Here is a 22,641-nt window from a genome sequence, read left to right on the forward strand (position 1 = left end):
CAATATTCATTTTTATTAACTTTTATTATTTTTATCATACTTCTAAATTTTAAAAATTTATTTTCATTTTTATTCATTTATTCATTGTCTTATCCCCACCTTTTATCCTATTTTCGATCTTTTGTCCCCTCCCACCCCCATAAGGGCCATCTGTCACTTGTTCATGTTGTTCTTTCCAGAGTGCTTACCCTTGTCCTGCTATTATCACATTCTGCTTTCTTACCTTTGCCACTATCAGCACCTCCTTAAGCCAGTACCACTGCCATTAACACCCCTTTGTCCTTTTGTTCATGACATCTTTGTCAATCTCTCCTTTGTTCCCACCTATTGCTGGCCTTCTATCCAGGTTCACCTGCTCCACCTCCCTTAAACAGTATAAATTTCATCAAATTTTTACTTCTCTTTAGCTCTGAAGAAGAGTGATACAGACTCGAAATGTTACCTCTGTTTTTCTCTCCACAGATGCTGTTAGACCTGATGAGTTTTTCCAGCATTTTCTGTTTTCGTTCCCCTTTTCCGCTACCTAATCACTACCACTCGATTTCACCTCACTGGATCCATACACCCCCTGATGCTCCTGTACCCCAGAATGTGCACTTTGATAACCTATTCTTCCAGTCCTTGTTACATCCTTCCCTGAACCGTTCCTCCCAAGTCACTGAGTTCCTTGTACTCCCCATTCTGACAGTCATGGCTCAGTGGTTAGCACTCTCGCCTCGAGTCAGAGGAGGCTGTGGGTTCAAGTCCCTTTGCAAAGTTTTGAACCCAAGATCCAAGCTGACAGTCCAGTGCTGTACAGAGGGTGCACTGTCAGGAGTGCCGCCTTTTGGTTGAGACATTGAGCTGAGGCTCTGTCTGCACTTGAGCATGGAAAAGAGACTTTGGCACTATTTTGAATAAGAGCAGGGGCATTCTCCTGCTGGGGCATTTATTGCTCACCCAACATCCCTAAATTATCTGGTCATTATCTCATTGCTGTTTGTGGGAGCTTGCTGTATGCAAATTAACCTCTGTGTTTCCTACATTATAGCAGTGATTGCACTTCAAAAAAAGCACTTGATTGACTATGAAGCACTTTGGGACATCCTGGGTATATGAAAGACACTATATTAATGCAGACCAAATGCTGCTGCCCACAATGATAACTGATCCCAGAGCCACTTTACGAAATTTCTGAGCTACATGGTGGTTTCTCCTACACAACGTATTGATACTAGCAGTTTATGGAACCTCCTGTGTACCTACGTAAAACATCTTCCCACCATCTCATGTGCTGCATATAACAGTTTAAGATGTTAAACTGAACAATACACACAAGGTTAGAGTAATCAAGTGTCCACAAAAATATGAACGTATAACATTAATTTGACATGAAAAATATTTCAGTCACTTTGAGTAGTTTGTAATAAAAGCAATTGTGACTTGTTGAATTTCTGAATCCTTGTCCCTAATGTAAAGAGGAGACAGCATCTTCTCTGGTTCATAGTGGGCAGTGGCACAGGCAACCTGCTGTGTTTGTAGTGTTTCCATCACAGTTCATATAAAACACCAAGAAGCAATACAGCTCAATAATCTGTGTAGAGAAAGGGAAAGAAAGCTAACCATTTGCAGCTGGCTTAATAACATAAGAAATAGTAGCAGAAGTATAAGTATAAGAAGCAGAAGTAGACCATTTGGCCCCTTGAGCCTGCTCCTCCATTCAATAAGATTATGGCTGAACTGATTGTGACCTTTACTTGCCTACCTGCCTTCCATAACCCTTGACTCCCTGTTAGATCAAAAATCTGCAGAACTCAGCCTTGAATATGTTCAATAACCCAGTTTCCACTGCTCGCTGGGGAAGAGAACTCCACAGATGAATGACCTTCTGAGAGAAATTTCTCCTCATCTTGGTCTTATATGGGAGACTCCTTATTTTGCAACTGTATCCCTTAGTTCTAGATTTCCCCCATGGGGGCGAAAGCGTTCTCTCAGCATCTGCCCTATCAAGCCTATTAAGAATGTGTTTTAATAAGGTCATCTCTCATTCTTCTGAACTCCAATGAGTATAAGTCCAGCCTGCTTAACCTTTCCTTATAAGATAACCCCTTCATTCCAGCAATCAGCCTAGTGAACATTCTCTGAACAGCTTCCAGTACAATTATATCTCTCCTCAAGTTAGGAAACCAAAATTGCACAAAATATGTTAGGTATGGTCTCACCAATGCCCTGTACAGTTGTAGCGAGACTTCCCTACTTTTATACTCAATCCCCTTGTAACAAAGGCCAACATTTCATTTGCCTTCCTAATTACCCAATGTTTCTTTACAAGGACACCCGGATTCCTCTGCACTGCAGCATTCTTCAGTCTCTCTCCATTTAAATAATATTCTGCTTTCCTATTAATACTGACAAAGTGGACAACCTCACATTTTTCTACAGTATACCCTATCTGCCAAATTTTCGCCCACTCACTTAACCTACCTATATCCTTTAACAGACTCTTTGTACATTTCTCATAACTAAAGGAATCCAAGTAGATTACGGCCGGGTTTTCCCGGTCTTGCCGCAGGTGAGGCGGTGCCCCAGCCAGAAATCTGTTGACTTGGGGTGGGACCGGAAGATCCTGGCGGCGGACAGGAGTGGAAAATCCCGCCCTACATCTACTGGTTCTCCTTTATGCACCCTGCTTCTTACACCCTCAAAGAATTCCAATAAATTTGTCAACCACGATTTCCCTTTCACAAAAAATGTTGACTCTGCCCGATTGTATTATAATTTTCTAAATATCCTGCTATGATTTCCTTAATAATGGATTCTAGCATTTTCCCAGTGACAGATGTTAGGCTAACTGGCCTATAGTTTCCTGCTTTCTGTCATCTTCCTTTCTTGAATAAAAGTGTTACTTTTCAGTTTTCCAATCCACTGGGGCCTTTCCAGGATATGGGAATTTTGGAAGATTACAACCAATGCATCCACTATCTTTGCCACCACTTCTTTTAAGACCCTAGGATGCAGGCCATCAGGTCCAGGGGACTTGTCAGCCTTTAGTCCCAATAGTTTTCCCTTCTCTTTTACTCTAGTGACTGTGATTGTTTTAAGTTCCTTCCTCCCTTTTGTCTCTTGATTTTCTATTATTCTTGGGAAACTTTTTGCATCTTCTGCTGTGAAGATAGATACAAAATACTTATTCAAAGTCTCTGCCATTTCATTGTTTCCCATTATTAATTCCCCAATCTCACCCCCTAAGGGACCAATGCTCACTTTAGCTGCTCTTCCTTGTAAAAGATTTTATTTTCTGTTTTTATATTTGCTAACTTTCCCTCATACTCTAATATTTCCCTCTCTTATTTTTTAAGTCATCTTTTGTTGGTTTCTAAAAATTTCCCAATCTTTTGGCCAACCACTAACTTTCGCAGCATCTCCACGACTACCGATATTTTGTTAGCATCCTCTTCCTTAGTAAACACCAATACAAAATACTCATTAAGTATTCTAGCCTTGTCCTGCGCCTCTAAGGATATATCATCATCTTTGTTCCAGGCAGTGGAGGTGGGGGTCATTGAATATTTTTAAAAGAGGTAGATAGATTCTTGTTAGGCAACGGAATCAAAGGTTATCAGGGTAGATGGGAATGTGGAATTCGAAACAAACATATCAGCCATGATCTTGTGGCAGAGCAGGCTCGAGGTGCCAAATGGCCTACTTCTCCTATTCTGTATGTTCGTATGATTCTCGCTCGAGAAGTTCACCTGACATGCATCGTGCACCCTCTTTTAATGTTTCATCATATTCTCCATCTCCCTCGTCAAGGAACCCTGGCTTTGGTTCCCTTGGCTTTTGTTGTTTGAATGTATCTAGCCTGTACCTAAAGCATCTGCTCCTCAAAGATTACCCATTGTTCCATTCGAGTTTTACCTTTTACCTGTTATTCTTCGGTTCCAGTTTGCCCTGGCTAGAACTCATCTCATTGGAAGTTAGCCCTCTTCCAATTTAGAAGTTTTACTTTAGATTTTTCCTTGCTCTTCTCCATTGCTAATCTAAACCCCATTATATGATGCTTACTTTTAACCAACTGTTCCTGCACAGACACTCGGTCCACTTGGGCCGCCTCGTTTCCCAGCACCAGATCCAGCAATGCCTCCTTTCTAGTTGGGTTGAGAAAATGCTGGTCAGGGAATTCTCCTGAACACATCTCAGAAATTCCTCCCCACCTTACCCCATTCCAATTGATATTTGGATCGTTAATGTCCCCCAGTTTCAGCACTCTCTTTCCAGCACTGCAGTATCTTCCCTATTTAATGTTTCCTTTTTTTGCTTCTCTATCTTTTCTGAACACTTAATATTCTTGGATATTAAATGCTCAGTCCTCACCATTTTTAAGCCACGTTTCTATTATTGCTGCTACATCATATTCCCACAGTTATTTTACTTGTTGCTCATTAGACTTATTCACCACAGTTTGTGCATTTTATATACATGCATTCTAAACCTGTCTTTCTATTCCCCATCGTTATTAGTGTACTGTCATTTATTTGGTACTATTTCCTTCTCTAGTATATCCAACATTCTCGCTTCTTTATGTACATTATTGTACATTATTCCTATTTTCTGCTTTTTATGCTTTAAACATTTCCCAACTAAATAAGTGAACTTCCCTATGAGGACATTGGTCCCAGTCCTGTTGAGGTGTAACCCCAAGGCCAATATTCCATTAGTCTTTTAAATTAATTTTTGTACCTGTCAACAAGCTTTAAGTTCTCTGTAATTGAATCCCTAAATCTCTCTGCTCCTCCAGAAGCTTTCTCACCATTTGGAAAATACTCTGATCTTTCTTAGGTACAAAGTGAATGACCTTACACTTGTCCACAGTTTTGCCCACTCACTGAATCTATCAATGTCTCTTTGGAACTTTCTGCACCCATCTACAATATTTACTATGTCGCCCAACTAAGCGTTGTCAGTAAATTTGGATATAACAACTCTCTATTCCTTCTTTTAAGTCATTTATAAATACTGTAAATATAGGCCCCAGTACAGATTCTTATGATGACTAGTTACGTCCTGTCAATTTGAGTACATGCCGAGTTAGCCCCCCCTTGTCGTCTTCCTCCATCAATTCCCCACCCAAGCCAGAAGGTTGCCTCTTGCTTCATGTGTTCACGTTTTTAAGTTTGTTATGTAATGTTTGTGTGTATCTTCCTGCAGTGAGGAGCATCTGTAAGATCATGGCGATGAAAGCTGTGCACAACGACCGGCTGGGATCAGCGCTATCCTGGAGCGTTCGTGCAAAAGACTCATTCTTCGCAACTCTCATCTCAGATAGGTCTGTGGTTGTTAAGAAACAGGCTGGCAGCAGTCTACCAGCCTCACCCTATCCGCATTTTCAGTTTTGCCCTCTCCTGAGGGCACCCAGTGGTGCCTGTGACCAACTGGTACTCTCCCAAGTAACCCTAGACAGCAACTATTGGCACACTGTTTGACCTTGAGAGGCATCACAAAACTCCTTCCTTTGCTGCCTAATATCCACAGGGTGCCAGAGATTCTCAGCCTGCCAATACTTTGGTGAGCTCCATTTGGTCATGAGAGTGATCTCACAGTTTGATCTTGTGCTACTTGATGTCCATGTGCATATACTGTGCAACACAATTCATTAAAGGTGTTCGGGGTGGCAGTCCTGAAAGATCTTCGCTTGCCACAAGCGTGCCACTGAGGCCAGTTGCAGCAAGTGAACGTGAAACACTACCTTTACCAGCTGGGACATTTGGGGGAAGCTCTCTTCTTGATCTTTATCCCAGCGGTTTGTATTATCTTTTAATAGAAGCCTGCAGTTTCTGGATTTGGCAATTTATGGTTTTAGTGTGGGACTAACATTGTGTAACCATTCAATTGTTCCTGAGGGAGGGTGGACTGACACTCCTGCTCTCGACAATATAATAGAGGGGAAATCAGATATTAATCTTAGGAATTGAGCTCCTGGATATGTAACTGTGTGTTGTTGGATGAGCCATTCAGTTCAGGAATGCTTGGGACTGTGCTGATTCAGCCAGTATAATGATGAGCAGCCGACATGGCCCATTCTGCTGGATATGTCCTCCACTCTCAGCCACAACGAGACACTTACTATGGGAGTAGACCCCCTTACAGTAGTTACACGGTAGGACAGCATAAATAGGAAGAAATAAATGGAGTGTGTAAGAAAGGTACTGCAATAATCAGGGTGACTTTAATCTACACGTAGTTTGGGCGAATCAGGCAAAGATAGCCAGGAAAATGAGTTCATAGAGTGTATTTGGGACAGTTTCTCAGAGCAGTATGTCCTAGAGCCAACCAGGGAGCAGACTATTCTAGACCTGGTAATGTGGCTTGAGACAGGATTAATCAATGACCTCATAGTAAAGGAGCTTCTAGGTGACAGTGATCATGACATGATAGAATTTCATGTTCAATTTGAGGGGAGAAGTGTGGGTCTAAGATTAGTGTTTTAAACCTCAATACAGTAAAGGTAATAAGGGTATGAAACACAGCTGGCTAAAGTGAAGGGAAACTAGGTTAAAATGTAAGACATTAGTGATGCAGTGGCAAACTTTAAAGGAGATATTTAATAACACTCAGCAAAGATGTATCCCAGTGAGAAGGAAAGACTCTTTGAGACGGATGCATCATGTCTGGCTAAATAAGGAAGTTAAGAATAGTATCAAAATGGAAGAAACACTGTACAAACCTATGAAGACTAGTTGGTAGGTCAGAGGATTGGACAGAATTTAAGACCCAGCAAAAACTGACAAAAAATAATAGAGGGAGAAAGAAGAGTACAAGAGAAAGCTAGCTAGAAATATAAAAACAATGAGTTTCTACAAGTTTTTAAATAGGAAAAGAGAACTAAAGTGAGTATTGGTCCTCTAGATAGTGTCTGGGGAATTAATAATGGAAAACAAGGAAATGGCAGAAGTAGAGGTAGATAAATCCCCCGGGCCTGACATGATATTCCCTCGGACCTTGAGGGAGACTAGTGTAGAAATTGCAGGGGCCCTGGCAGAAATATTTAAAATGTCCTTAGCCACGGGTGAGGTGCCGGAGGATTAGAGGGTAGCTCATGTTGTTCGGTTGTTTAAAAAAGGCTCCAAAAGTAAACCAGGTAATTACAGGCCAGTGAGCCTGACGTCAATAGTAGGTAAATTATTGGAATGTGTTCTGAGAGATCGGATATACAATTATTTGGACAGCCAAGGGCTGATTAAAGATAGTCAGCATGGCTTTGTGCGTGGTAGGTCGTGTTTAAAGAACCTTGTAGAGTTTTTCGAAGAGGTTACCAAGAAAGTAGATGAAGGAAAGGCTGTGGATGTTGTCTACATGGACTTTAGTAAGGCCTTTGACAAGGTCCCACATGGGAGGTTAGTTCAGAAGGTTCAGACACTTGGTATCCATGGAGAGGTTGTAAACTGGATTCGAAATTGGCTGTGTGGGAGAAGACAGAGTGGTAGTGGATGATTGCTTCTCAGACTGGAGGTCTGTGACTAGTGGTGTGCCTCAGGGATCTGTACTGGGACCATTATTGTTTGTTGTCTATATCAATGATTTGGATGATAATGTGGTGAATTGGATCAGCAAGTTTGCTGATGACACTAAGATTGGAGGCGTTGTGGACAGCGAGGAAGGCTTTCAAAGTTTGTTTAATTAATTAGAGTTGTTTGAGGAAGTAACAAAGTGGATAAAGGGGAACCTGTAGATATGGTGTATCTGGATTTCCAAAAGGTATTTGATAAGGTGCCACAACAAAGTTCACTACACAAAATAAGAGCTCATGGTGGAAGGGGTAGCATATTAGCATAAAGGACTGGTTGGCTAAAAGGAAACAGAGTAGGGATAAATGGGTCTTTTTCAGGTTGGCAAGCTGTAACTAGTTGAGTGTTACAAGGATTAGTGCTGCAGCCTCAACTTTTTTACAATGTATATCAGTGACTTGGGAAAATGTGAACTTTTTCACTTTGACAGGAAGAATAGAACAGCAGCATATTATTTAAATGGAGAGAGATTGTAGAACTTGGCAGTACAGGGGTATCTGGGAGTCCTGACATGAATCACAAAAAGTTAGAATGCAGGTACAGCAGTGGCTAGGAAGGCAAATGGAATGTTGCCACTTATTGCAAGAGGAATGGAATATACAAGTAGGGAAGTTTTGCTGCAGCTGTAGGGGGCCTTGGTGAGACCACATCTGGAATATTGTATACAATTAAAGTCTCCTTATTTGAAAAAAGATAAAATTGTGTTAGAAGCAGTTCAGAGACGGTTCACTCTACTCACTCCTGGGATGAAGGGTTTGTCCTGTGAAGAAAGGTTGAACAGGCTGGGCCTGTATCCTTTGGAGTTTGGAAGAATGAGGGGTTATTGAAATGTATAAGACCCTGAAGGGATCTGATAGGATGGATACTGGGAGGATTTTTCCTCTTGTGGGGGAGACTAGAACTGGGAGATATAGTTTAAGAATGAGGTCTCCCATTTAAGAAGGAGATGAAAAGAAATGTTTTCTCTCAGTGGGTCATTAGCCTTTGGAACTCTGTTCCCCAGAAAACAACAGAGGTTGGGTTGTTGAATTTATTTAAGGTACAGTTGGATAGATTTTTATAAAAGCAAAATACTGCGGATGCTGGATATCTGAAATAAAAACAGAAAATGCTGGAAAAACTCAGCAGGTCTGACAGCATCTGTGGAGAGAGAAACAGAGTTAACGTTTCGAGTCTGTATGACTCTTCTTCAGAGATAAAGAGAAGTAAAAATGTGATGGAATGTATACTGTTTAAGTGGGGTAGAGCAGGTGAAGCTGGATAGAAGGTCAGCGATAGGTGAGGGCTGAGGAGCGATTGACAAAGATGTCATGGACACAAGACAAAAGGAGTGTTAATGGTAGTGGTAAAGACTAAAGAAGATAGATTTTTGATCGACAAGGGAGTCAAGGGTTATGGGGGAAGACAGGAAAGTGGAATTGAGACCACAACCAGATCAGTCATGATCTTATTGAATGGCAGAGCAGCTCAAAAGGGCCAAATGGCCAACTGCTCCAAAGTCCTATGTTCCTATTACTCCTCCACAGTAGGTTGACTGCTTCTTGATTTGATATATTTAGTAAATGTTGGTGCTCCTGGTAATGTCGGTGCTGAGGGAGTGGAATTCTTATTTAGAGACTCCGATCAACAGCAAACACAGCCAGGACCGGGCCATCAAGGTGTTTTCAGTAGATTGTGACAGTGGGTATTTTACCCTTTCCCATTGACTTTCCTGTGCCCCCATACTCCAATAGACATTCAGTTTGGGCAGTTTTGTTCCTTGGGCTGTTGCAGTAGGAATTCATCTTAGTCTAACAGCCTGTTGAGAGAGGAAACCTGTTTGTTGGCTGTGATTTGTTCAGTGATACTGTGTTTCTAAAGGCACTGATTTGTTTTACAGGTTACTTCAGGATTACTCTGTTAAAGGAAGCTTTTCTGACTTTGACCTGATCAGCAACCTGGGATCAGCTATGCTGCTGAGTGACCGGCTGACCTTCCTTGGTAAGCAGACCTAATTCTCTGGTGTCCTGGTAGAACCAGTGCTCATTGTGGTATAGGTCCAGAGACCCAGGGTAATGCTGTGGGGACCCAGGTTCGAATCCCACCACGGCAGATGGTCGAATTTGAATTCAATAAAAATCTGGAATTAAAAGTCTGATGATAACCATGAAACAAACCATTGTCAATTGTCATAAAAACCCATCTGGTTCACTAATGTCCTTTAGGGAAGGAAATCTGCCATCTTTACCTGGTCTGGCCTACATGTGACTCCAGATCCACAGCAATGTGGTTGATCCTAAGCGCCCTCTGAAATGTCTGAGCCGCCACTCAGCTGTATAAACCGCTACGAAGTCTATAAGGAATGAAACTGGACAGACCACTCAGCATCAACTTGGGCACTGAATCAACAACAGCAAACTCAGCCCTGATGACCCTGCAAAGTCCTCCTTAATAACATCTGGGAGCTAGTGCCCCCAGATATTATTAAAAGAGCTGTCCCACAGACAAGTCTAGCAACAGCCTGACATAGTCATTGCCACAGAATCATACCTTACAGATCCTGTCCCAGACACCACCACCACCATCCTTGGGTATGTCCTGTCCCACTGGCAGGACAGACCCAGCAGAGGTGGCGGCACAGTGGTATACAGTCGGGAGGGAATTGCCCTGGGAGTCCTCAACATCAACTCTGGACCCCATGAAGTCTCATGGCATTAGGTCAAACATGGGCAAGGAAACCTCCTGTGATTACCATGCACTGCCTTCCCTCAGCTGATGAATCAGTGCTCCTCCATGTTGAACATCACTTGGAGGAAGCACTGAGGGTGGCAAGGGCGCAGAATGTAGTCTGGGTGGGATCTTCAGTGTCCATCACAGAGTGGCTTGGTAGCACCACTACTGACCGAGCTGGTTGAGTCCTAAATGACATATCTGCTACACTGGGTCAATGGCAGGTCGTGAGGGAACCAACAAGAGGGAAAAATATACTTGACCTCATCCTCACCAATCTGCCTGCCGCAGATGCATCTGTCCATGATGGTATCGGTAGGAGTGACCACCGCACAGTCATTGTGGAGACAAAGTCCAGCCTTCACATTGAGAATACCCTCCATCGTGTTGTGTGGCACTACCACTGTGCTAAATGGCATAGAATTCAAACAGATCTAGCAACTCAAGACTGGGCATCCATGAAACGCTGTGGGCCATCAGCAGCAGCAGAATTGTACTTGACCACAATCTGTAACCTCATGGCCTGGCATATCTCTCACTCTACCATTACCATCAAGCCACCATTACCATCAAGCCTTGGTTCAATGCAGGAGGGCATGCCAGGTGCAGCTCCAGGCACATCTAAAAATGAGTTGTCAACCTGGTGAAGCTACAACTCAGGACTATTTGCATGCCAAACAGCATAAGCAGCGAGTGATAGACAGAGCTAAATGATTCCACAACCAACGGATTTGATCTAAGCTCTGCAGTCCTGCCACATCCTGTCGCAAATGGTGGTGGACAATTAAACCATTCATTGGAGGAGGAGGCTCCACAAATAACTGCATCCTCAATGATGGAGGAGCCCAGCACATCAGTACAAAAGATAAGGCTGAAGCATTTGCAACAATCTTCAGCCAGAAGTGCGGAGTGGAAGATCCATCTCGGCCTCCTCCGGAGGTCTCCAGCGTCACAGATGCCAGTCTTCAGCCAATTTGATTCACTCCACATGATATCAAGAATATCAGTGCTGAAGGCACTGGATACTGCAAAGGCTATGGGTCCTCACAATATTCCGGCAATAGTAGAGAAGACCTGTGCTCTAGAACTTGCTGTGCCCTTAGCCAAGCTATTCCAGTACAGCTACAACACTGGCATCTACCCAGCAATGTGGAAAATTGCCCAGATATGTCCTGTACATGTACACAAAAAGCAGGACAAATCGAATCCGGCCAATTACTGCCCCATCAGTCTACTCTCGATCATCAGTAAAGTAATGGAAGGGGTCATCAACAGTGCTATCCAGCGGCACTTGCTTAGCAATAACCTGCTCACTGACACCCAGTTTGGGTTCCGTCAGGGCCACTCAGCTCCTGACCTCATTACAGCCTTGGTTCAAACATGGACAAAAGAGCTGAACTCCCGAGGTGAGGTGAGAGTGACTGCCCTTGACATCAAGGTAGCATTTGACAGAGTGTGGGCATCAAGGAGCCCGAGCAAAACTGGAGTCAATGGGAATCAGGGGAAAAACTCGCCACTAGTTGTGGTCATACCGAGCACAAAGATAGGTGACTGTAGTTGTTTGGAGGTCACTCATCTCAGTTCTAGGACATCACTGCAGGAGTTCTTCAGGGTAGTGTCCTAGGCCCAACCATCTTTAGCTGCTTCATCAATAACCTTCCTTCCATGATAAGGTGAGAAGTGGGGATGTTCACCGATGATTGCACAACGTTCACCATTCGCAACTCCTCAGATACTGAAGCAGTCCATGTCCAAATGCAGCAAGACCTGGACAATATCCAGGCTTGGGCTGACAAGTGGCAAGTAACATTTGCACCACACAAGTGTCAGGCAATGACCATCTCCAACAAGAGAGAATCCAACCATTTCCCCTCACCAAGGCTCCTTAGGCAGCACCTTCCAAACCCAGGACCGCTACCATCTAGAAGGACAAGGGCAGCAGACACATGGGAACACCACCACCTGGAAGTTCGCCTTCAAACTACTCATCATCCTGACCTCGAAATATATCACTGCCCCTTCAATGTCGCTGGGTCAAAACCCTGGTAATGGCATTACCATTGCTGAATCCCCCACTATCAACATCCTGGGGGTTGCCATTAACCAGAAACTGAACTGGACTAGCCATATAGTGCTTAGAAGAACAGGTCAGAGGTTGGGAATTCTACAGAGAGCAACTCACCACCTGACTCCCCAAAGCCTGTCCACCATGTACAAAGCACAAATCAGGAGTGTGATGGAATATTCTCCACTTGCCTGGATAAGTACAGATCCAACAACACTCAAGAAGCTTGATACCATCCAGGACAAAGCAGCCCGCTTGATTGGCATCCCTTCCACAAACAACTCCCACCACCACCGACGAAGAGTGGCAGACAGTGTACTATCTACAAGATGCATTGCAGGAACTCTCAAGGCTCCTTCGGCAGCACATTTCAAACCCAGGACCACTACCATCTAGAAGGACAAGGGAAGCAGATGCATGGGAACACCACCACCTGGAAGTTCCCCTCCAAGCCTCTCACCATCCTGACTTGGAAATATATCGCCGTTCCTTCACTGTCGCTGGGTCAAAATCCTGGAACTCCCTCCCTAACAGCACTGTGGGTGTACCTACACCACATGGACTGCAGTGGTTCAAGAATACAACTCCCCCCCACCTTCTCAAGGGCAACTAGGGATGGACAATAAATGCTGGCCCATCCAGTGACGCTCAATCCCATAAGTGAATTAAAAAAAAAGGTCCTGATTTATTATGGCTTGTAATGTGTTGTATATTTATAACATGAGAAACTGACTGACTTACTTTGCATTCTCTAACAATGTAGAATTGACACGGGGCTATGGAGAGTAGGGCAGAGGGATTAATTTGGGATTGACACAGAGATATGGGATGGGGCTAGTGGGATTAGTTTGGGATTGATACAGGGATATGGAGAGTGGGGCAGTGGGATTATCTTGGGATTGACACAGGGATATGAGAGTGAAGCAGTGGGATTAGTTTGCGATTTCTTTAGCAAACAGACAGCAATTTGGAGCAAGTTATCTCCTGTGCTGTAAATCTCTGGTTCGTCACCTGCAAAATTACCAACCTCCTCCCTCAGTTCTAGTTGTTGAAATTAAAAGTGATGCAGTCGCTCAGTTTGCAGGAGGAGAGGAGGGGCCGTTATTGTGGGATGGGGAGGTTTGTGGAAGCAGGGCAGCTGTGGGGTGGGTGGTTTGTAGGAGGGTCAGTTGGGATGGGGAGGTTTGTGGGAGGAGGCATTTAGGTTGGGGTGGTTTCTGGGAGGCAGCAGTGCAGGCGAGTTTGTGGGAGGGGAGCATTTATGGGGATTGAGCGGGTGGATGTGGGAGATAGATGGAGGTTTGTGAGGAGTATTGAAGAAGCCAGGCAGCTGAAAACTTTTCCAATGATGGGATAAGTGTGGGCTAGCGGAGAGTTCAGTGGCCTATAGGAGAAGCCAGAGATGTGATGGGGCAATACAATGGAGGGATTTACAGACCAGGATGAGAATTTAAATGGGGTGATTTAGGTTGATGGTGAAGATGAGGTAGAGAGTTGTGCTGAATGAGACTTGGTGGACAGTACACTTTGCCCTTGAAGGTTAACATGCCTCCTGTGTCCTTGGACATGCATTACTACCAAGATGTGCGGGAACAAAACACCAACTGTATAGGTTGGATTGGTCCAATTGGTACCTAATTTATTGTTCCTCATAACAGTACAAGTTCTTCAGTTACACCAAGTTCCCCAGTATATATACTTACTACTGCCCACTCCGTTGGTCTTCCGGCAATGGATTAGGTCTGTGACAGTAGGTGACCAGCCCGCTGTCACTTCCTGGTGTTGTCTTGATGTCTTCTTCTGGTTGGTTTCTCCGCCAAGTGTTGTTCTTGTGGGAATGCCAGCTTATGTAGGGTCTTTGCTGCATTATCACACTCAATTCTTCAACCTTGCCTTTTTGCTATCTCAGTTTCTACACATAGCCAGGGGCTTCTCAAGACCATAGTACCACAGTTAATTGTCACAGTACCAGTAACACAATTAACAGTCTCAGGACCCAGTAACACAATCAATTGTCTGCCGTTGTTTGGCCAAGCTCATCAATTTAGCAATGTCCAGCTGTTTGTGTGTCAGAGTTCCACCTATAATTTGCTGAGGCCAGTTGATCAAGGTCAGTTTTGAACAGCAAACTTATGGATCGAATTCAATGGCCTCCTACATCTTCTGAAGGTGTTCTGAGCCTGGCCCCATGCAAGTCTCTGTTTGAAATATGCAACCCCCAAGTCTGAAGGGGTTTGATAGGGTAGATTTCCACTTTTGGGGGGAGTCCAGTACTAAAGATAAAATAATCGTGGAGCACTCCAGTAGGGTATTCAGAAATGTCTTTACCCAGAGAGTGGTTAGAATGTGGAACTCACTACCACAGAAGAATTAAGGCAAATAGCATAGATACATTTAAGGGAAAGCTAAATAAGCCCATGAAGGAGAAAGGAATAGAAGGACCTGCAGATAGGGTGAGATGAAGAGGGGCAGAAAGAGAATCATGTGGAGCATGAACACTGAGATGGGTTCAGGCGGCTACATAGCTGTTTCTGTGCTGTGTATTCTAGGCAATATAACCTGTGGTTTCCTGTTGACAGGGAAGTATTGTGAATTCCACAAGCTATACGGTGAGATGCAATTTGTAAAGGCTGCCGATCTGCTGCTGTCACTGATGACTGCCCGCATTGCTCCACGATCTTTCTGGATGATGCTGCTTCTGGATGCTCTTCCCATGATGGAACAGAAGGAGGTTTGACCACTGCTCGTTGTTGGAATGTTTTAGTAACTCTGTTAATTCTCCAATATTTGGCATAGATCAGTTAAGTTTACAGGGGATATGTGTACCCACTGTTACCCTGCCCTCAGCGGTGTTAACCGGGCTTTTGTGCGAGGGGCTGTGTGCAACCAAGGATGGCAAAAGAATTACCCAGTACGTACTCGCTTCTGCTTATTGGGATGTTGTTGAGAGGGAAGAGGAGCAGGGATTGCGCGTTGTGGTTGGGTGGGAAAAGGGGAGTCCTTTGACTCTTAATGCCCTTGGGGTAACAAAAATTGCTTTGTCAGTGTTGCCAAAATCTCAGGAACATTGTTAATGTGTTTGAGCAGTGTAGAGAGAGCTTTACTCTGTATCCAACCTGCTCTTTGCGTGTCCTGGGAGTGTTTGATGGGGACAGTGTAGAGGGAGCTTTACTCTGTATCTAACCCCGTGCTGTACCTGTCCTGGGAGTGTTTGATGGGGACAGTGTAGAGGGAGCTTTACCCTGTATCTAACCCCGTGCTGTACCTGCTCTGGCAGTGTTTGATGGGGACAGTGTAGAGGGAGCTTTACTCTGTATCTAACCCCGTGCTGTACCTGTCCTGGGAGTGTTTGATGGGACACTGTAGAGGGAGCTTTACTCTGTATCTAACCCCGTGCTGTACCTGCTCTGGGAGTGTTTGATGGGACACTGTAGAGGGAGCTTTACTCTGTATCTAACCCATGGTATACACCCCCTGGGAATGTTTGGTATAATCGATCCCTTTCCCAGCTGTGACATCTTTCACATTTTTGTGGACAAGAGAAAGTTGGAGATCTGATATTAATGTAAAGTTAACCATTCTTTGATGACTTGATTTGTCCTCGGTTGTAACACTCCACGAGTATTACTGACTAATGCTGTTGAGAATCTGATCTTCAAGGTTGGAATTATAACATCCTGAGCCTGTGCTAATGCAGGAGAAGTGGGTGTAGGTGTTGGAATGCTCAGCGTGCCATTGTAGAATGAGTCAAGAAAACTGGAGCCCTGGCCCCTGGGAGCAAGGGTGTTACAGGACGGAGTGCCAGCTTCCTTTCTGAAGGAGATTGGTGCATTTTGTACCCATTTGCTCATTGCTTTGTTTCTTTTGGCCAGGTGATCTTTTCCACAGAGCAGACGTACGCACTCATGCAATGCCTTGAGGATGTGACAGCAGATGATACTGAGAGTGAAAGGGAGATGAGAGCTCTGGGGGTAAGAGGCCACTCTATTTGATCAGGACAGTGCACTGTCACCCAGTGGCGAACACAGCCTGGGAGGTGTCCGTGGGTTAATACTGATAGAAGCATAGGAACAGGCAGAGGATGGTGAAGCTGTTCTGCCATTCCATTAGATCATAGCTGATCTGTATTGTAACACCCAGATACCTGCCTTGGTTCTTTTTTTCAATTCATAAATCCCAAACTAATCCCACTCTCCATAGCCCTGTGTCAATCCCAAATTAATCCCACTGCCCTACTCCATAGCCCTGTGTCAATTCTACATTCAGTTAGAGAATACAAAATCAGTCAGTGTCTGAGGCAGTTTCTGATGTTTTAAATACATAATATACAATACAAGCCAAAATAAATCGGAACCTTTTTTTTTAATTCACTTATGGGATTGGGCTTCATTGGCTGGGCCAGCATTTATTGCCCATCCTTAGTTGCCCTTGTGAAGGTGGTGGTGAGCTGCCTTCTTGAGCCGCTGCAGTCCATGTGGTTTAGGTACACCCACAGCGCTGTGAGGGAGGAAGTTCCAGGACATTGACGCAGCAACAGTGAAGGAACAGTGATATATTTCCAAGTCAGGATGGTGTGTGACTTGGAGGGGAACTTCCAGGTGGTGGTGTTCCCATGTGTCTGCTGCCCTTGGTGTGAAGATGTGCTTCCTGACAACCTTTTTAAGGTTATCCCCACCATGTTCTGCAGGAATAGTTTCTCTTGATCAACCCTTTTATCACATTACGAACTCAATTAGATCACCCCTTAATCTACCATATTCAAGGGAATAGAAGCCAAGTCAATTTAACCTGTCTTCATTATTTAATCCTCCAACCCTGGTGAATCAGTGCTGCACTCCCTCCAAGGCAAATATATCCTTGCTGAGGTGCTGACATTTAAATTAAATGCTGGGAGTGGAGGAGGTGGTGCTGGGGAGGGAGTGGATAACATGTGGTAGAGGAGGGGCTGAGGTTAATTCTGACCTGTTTCTGTGATCACCGAAGCTGATGATTTTGAGTTGTTTTGCTCTATTCCAGGGTGAGGATGAGGTGGCGACTACACAACTGGGCCTCCTCCGATTGGCTTTCACTCGGAATCTAGCAAAAGCCATTGTCCAAGAAGGAACACGTCATGGATCCTGAAACTGAGCTGGAATTGCAATCTAAGCATTAGCTCCATCAGCCCGGGCTTGTAAATAAAGTTTTTTTTTTTACCATGGTTTTGAATTTTGTGCAGGCATTCCAAATTAAAATGCTTTTGTATCCAAAGGTGTGGGTACTTGTTTGCTCTGACTTGCTGAAGGCTGAGTTGCAGCTTGAGGGAGCCAGTATGTTAATGAGCATCTTAGTTATAACCTCTCATTTGTGTCGGTCTCACCCCCAGCTCCTAAAGGTGCAGTGCAGGTGTGGAGAGTGGGGGGTGGTGGGAGATGGAGAGCTGGGGTGTTTGACTCAGCTGATATCCTGTTCTTGCTTCATGAGGGCCTGTGGGTCATTGGGGCCAGCAATAGGGACTCCATTGTTAGCCTGAGTTTAATTAACCGCAGCAACTGGAAATGAAGTTCATGACCTGTCAGACTGTTAGCAAACTGCAGAGAATCAATGCCTGTTCATTCAGCCAGGGAATATGCCAGCCCAGTCCAGCCTGCTGCAAACTGTACAGGCAGCTGTGGGAATCGAACAAGTTCCATTTCCTTGGCACATCAGAGCTTGTTGCAGTTTCTCCTCCCCCATGCTGTCTTTTGTGTTTCTGCTTGATGCTAGATCACTGCCTGAACCTTTCCCCAGGGCAGGGACAGCACGAGTTCTGTTCTGTCCCATGTCAGAGGTAAGTGTCTTCTATGCCAATGTGGGGACAAGAGCATAAGAAATAGGAGCAGGCGTAGACCATATGGCCCTTAGAGCCTGCTCCACAATTCAATACAATCATAGCTGACCATCCACCTGAATTCCATTTTCCTGCCAGCTCCCCATTTCCATTGATTACCTGAGACATCAAAAGTCTCTCAGTCCTGAATATATTCAAAGTTGGCTCATCCAATACCCTCTGAAGTGGAGAATTCCAAAGATTCACCACTCTGAGTGAAGAAGTTTCTCAATCGCTTAACAGATCAATCCTGAGACTGTGCCCCAGTGTTCTAGATGTCCCAGTCAGGGGAAACCACCTCTCGGTGTCTACCTGGTCAAAAAAATCTGCTTTCCTATTCTTACCCCCAAAGTGAATATTCTCTCACTTCCCCACATTATACTCTATCAGCCACCTTGTCGCCCACTAACTTTAGCCTGTCTCTGAGTTCTCCTCGCAGCTTATATTCCCGGGAGCCAGCTGCTGCCCGGCCATTCGCAAATTCTGCAGAAGCCTGATTTAAGCCTAGGATGACCCTGGCCTATCCACCTGAGGCTCAGTCCGAGCTTCATGCTTGTAAACCAACCCACCAGGACCAAGATGCTGGAGTCGGGGTGGAAATTTTGCTAGACGTGCACCAAGACAAACAGCCTGACCTGGTTCATGTGTGTGAGACCAGAGCAATCCCTCACCCTGCCCATCACCAGGCTGACAGAGACTGGAATGGTCCCAATCCTCCCTCACCAGGCTGTGAGGGAAGACCAATGCAACTACACACCCATCACACCCTGACATTTAAAAAAAAATATGGAACGCTTCACGAATTTGCGTGTATAAGAGGCCATTCAGCCCCTCTAATTTGTTCTATTTGATTAGATTACAGCTGATTGGAATCTTAACTCCATCTAGCTGCCTTGGTTCTATGACCTTTAATAGCCTTGCCAAAACCATTTGTATTTCAGGCCCTTGAGGCTTAAATTCCATTGGTCTCTGAATGTTTATTTTGCATCTTTCCCCAGTTTTTTTGTGATGGCTAGAAGTGGATTCCTTATCTCTCTGTTCCTCCACAGTTCCTAGCTTCTCACCATTTAGAAAATACTCAAATCTATCTATCTTTGGTCCAAAGGGTTTAACCTAACACATCTGCCATTGTTCACTCACTCAATCCATCATGATTTGGATCTACAGCTCTCTATTCCTTCATCTAAGTCATTTATAAATATAACGAGTAGCTGGGGCCCCAGTACAGATCCTTGTGAAACAACCAGAGCCACATTCTGCCAATTTGAGAACATACCCGTTATCCCTCCCTCTCTGACCCAGCTCCTAACAAATGTCTTCTCATTTTTCCTAACAATTTCACTATGTGGAACCTTGTCAAATGCCTTCTGGAAACCCATGTAAATAATACCATAGAGTGAGGGAAGATTCCAAAAATCAAAGATAAAATGAAGCTGAACTTTATTTAAATCGTGCAAATAACAACACAGCTTAAATATTTACAAATTGCAATTTTTAAATTGAATTGGAGCAGAAACCAGACTGGATACAGGGAAATATGTTTAGGAATAAAATTGATTTTTGACTTTTAACAATAAATACATTATTTAAAGCAGCAGCAACAACACATAACAGCACCTGGAAAGAGTCACATTTTAATTGACCAAATGCTGTGCAAAACTGGCAACTTGTGCCGAGTGTTAGACTCTGGGCATTGGAGTGACTGGGGAAGAGGAAACTGAAGCACAGGTATTCACAGTGCACACTCTCTCCTTGAACAACAATGAAATGCTGGACAGCATGTCAGGGTGGCAGACAACAAGCCACCATGAGAACGAGACTGAATAGTAAAAAGACACAGGAGGTCAGTGAGTGTCTGATCACAGCTGGATTGCTGAGTATTGACGCCAGTGAGGTATCCAACTGCTCAGAAAATTAAAGCATTCAGTGGAGAAGTGCATGGAATGTGCACTCATCCAGGGGAAGGTGATTAGTTTAAACTGAGTCTAAGTAACATGGCAGCTTTATAAAAATGGTTAAAAAGCTGCATCAAATGGTAGATGAGCATTGTGAGCTCCACAGACAGGCGCAGCAATGGAAAGCTGCCTAAGAATGGATCAGTCCCACAGCTAGTTCAACAGTGTCCTGCTCCCCAAGGACTCGAGTCTGAGTCCCAGACTTTGCTGCTGACTAGGTCACTTCTGCAGACCTGGTCAGGCTGGAATCTCCGGCGGGGGAGGGGGGCGGGGGAGATGGGGAGGCAGACCCTCCTCCTTAAAGCAACAGCCAAACACAGCTGGATGTCCATAGTACAGACCCAATTGCCAATCATGGGGGAACAAAGGGTAAAGGTCAAAATTAAATGAAAGCTTTATTTAGTGATTCACTGATGGAAGATGATTTTTGAAATGTTTAAGGGTCACCAATGGACTGATGGTGAACAAACTACAGAGAGTTCATCAACATTCAGATGAAGCCACTGGAACACCAGGAATAAAAACAGGAAGGAGAGTACAGATCAGAGGTGATATTCCCTCTATAGAAGGAGTGTGATGGTGTGATAGGAATGGTTTGAACAAGTGGTTTAAGTTGACACATTCCTGTCCCAATCCCTGGCCAGTATCAGCTCCTGCTGAGAGTGATGAAGAACACTGGTGCAATCCCACATCTCTATTCCAGGTCCAGAGCTATACCAGCTCTGCTGATTTGTTTCTCTGCATTGTCAAATGCTCCTTGTGCAGTTTGGACTCCTCACTGACAACACTGCAGCCTCCTCTACATTGGGGAGATTGAATGCAGGTTAGATGATTGCTCTGTGGAACACCATTGCTCAGTCTGCAAGTGTGACCCTGACCTGAGCACTAGTCATTTTAATTTGCTGTGCGGCTTTGACCTCAGCCTTCTGTTCCAATGATGTTCAGCGGAAGCTCGAGGAACAGCACCTCATATCTTTTGATTAGGCACTTTATAGCTTTCTGGATTCAACAATTTCAGATCATAACCCAGGAGCAGCTGTTGGTGCTGATTCTGCTTTTTCTTTGCTTGTCCCATTGCCCTTTCCTTTGGCCTTGCACCACCATCCCTTTGTCATTTAATCTTTCCTGCCCTCCACCCTATCACAGACCTTCCCTTTGCTCCTTTCTCCTGTTCTCCCTGCTTCTTAACGAGTTTAAAAACGCTCATATCTAGAACTTTGTCTAGCTTTCATGCAACCGCATCAACCCAAAATGTATGTTTCTCTCGCCACGGCTGCTGTCTGACCTGCAGTGTTCCGAGCATTTTTTGATTTTTATTTCACTGTGACATGGGTTCTGCTTATCTTCAGTGGCCTCCCAACAGCAAAGTCCTACCCCTGTCCTCATCTGGTGCCTGGACACTTGCACTTCCAGCAAGAGTCACTGGGTGGAGATCAGGATAAGGAACCTGGGCTGCATGAGGATTATAACTGGGAACCTATCAGTGTTCAGCAAACTCAACCAGAGCCAAGAGTTAAGCTGGACTGGACAATTCAACCAGTCACTCAATGAAATTTCTGGCTGATCATTGCAACACTAATTAATCCTTTCACAATAGCAGTGTTGACACAAGGAGCCTCTGATAATGGTTTTGGAGTTGGTTTTGAGTACAGGGTGTAGCCCCCCTTCAGCTGTGAAAAAAACCCACAAAATCAGAGGCCAGATTCTGAGCCCTGCTGCAGACGCCAGCCTCAACCCCACCTTGCAGCTCGTTCCTTCATCCGTTCCAGACACAGACAGACCGCACAGTGCTTCAGTCTGGCGACCCGAGTGGAGGCAGTTGGTGTACTCGAGGCTGTGACTGAGAGTGGAGGGTCAGAGATATCCCCATTTCTCAGCTGGGGGGAACTGGTCCACCTCAGCCATCTCCGAGCATGTCTGCTGTCCCATTGTAAAAGTCAGCTTGTATCTCAATCTGACTTTCTCCTACAAACACACAAGAGGAGCCAAGGAGAAAGTCACCCACACGGTCTGTTTACCACAAGCAGAACCAAATATAACATAGCAGCACCTGGTGAAATAGAGGGTCAAAAGAATGTGGAGAGAGGGGGAGAAGAGAGTGGGGGAGAGGGAGAAGTGTGTGTGGTGAAGGGGGAGAAGAGAGTGGGGGAGGGGGCGAAGAGAGTGGGGGAAGGGGAGAAGAGAGTGGGGGAGGGGGAGAGAGAGTGGGGGAGGGGGAGAGAGAGTGGGGGACGGGGAGAGAGAGTGGGGGATGGGGAGAGAGAGTGGGGGAGGGGGAGAGAGTGGGGGAGGGGGAGAGAGAGTGGGGGAGGGGGAGAGAGAGTGGGGGAGGGGGAGAGAGTGGGGGAGGGGGCATTTAGAGAGAAGGTTAGATAAAGGGAGCAGTGGATGGATAGAGTGGGACAAAGTGGGGATTAATGAGAATCAGAAGGAAAGAGAAGAGGAGAAGCGAGGGTAGCAGACATGCACACACACAGATACACACGTGCATAAACTCATGCACACATGAGACATGCTGATTTG

At 44.8% G+C, this 22,641-nt stretch overlaps 2 protein-coding genes across 5 annotated transcripts in view; one reads left to right on the top strand and one right to left on the bottom strand.

Moving 5' to 3' along the window:
• The window catches only part of nup85 (nucleoporin 85), a 48,114-nt gene extending 30,549 nt beyond the window's left edge, over nt 1–17,565 (top strand). For both annotated transcript variants that reach the window (XM_078570633.1, XM_078570634.1), the window contains exons 15-19: nt 5,188–5,305; nt 9,424–9,524; nt 14,898–15,049; nt 16,191–16,289; nt 17,335–17,565. In XM_078570633.1, coding sequence (XP_078426759.1) covers nt 5,188–5,305; nt 9,424–9,524; nt 14,898–15,049; nt 16,191–16,289; nt 17,335–17,439 — 575 coding nt within the window. In that variant the 3' untranslated portion in view covers nt 17,440–17,565. The remainder of the gene's footprint in view (nt 1–5,187; nt 5,306–9,423; nt 9,525–14,897; nt 15,050–16,190; nt 16,290–17,334) is intronic.
• Nucleotides 17,566–19,579: 2,014 nt separating this feature from the next.
• Nucleotides 19,580–22,641, bottom strand: part of gga3b (golgi associated, gamma adaptin ear containing, ARF binding protein 3b) — a 47,034-nt gene continuing 43,972 nt past the window's right edge. For all 3 annotated transcript variants that reach the window (XM_078570636.1, XM_078570638.1, XM_078570637.1), the window contains one exon: nt 19,580–22,083. In XM_078570636.1, coding sequence (XP_078426762.1) covers nt 21,973–22,083 — 111 coding nt within the window. In that variant the 3' untranslated portion in view covers nt 19,580–21,972. The remainder of the gene's footprint in view (nt 22,084–22,641) is intronic.

This window comes from Cetorhinus maximus, chromosome 24 (assembly GCF_964194155.1).
Source record: "Cetorhinus maximus chromosome 24, sCetMax3.hap1.1, whole genome shotgun sequence".
Classification (NCBI taxonomy): domain Eukaryota; kingdom Metazoa; phylum Chordata; class Chondrichthyes; order Lamniformes; family Cetorhinidae; genus Cetorhinus; species Cetorhinus maximus.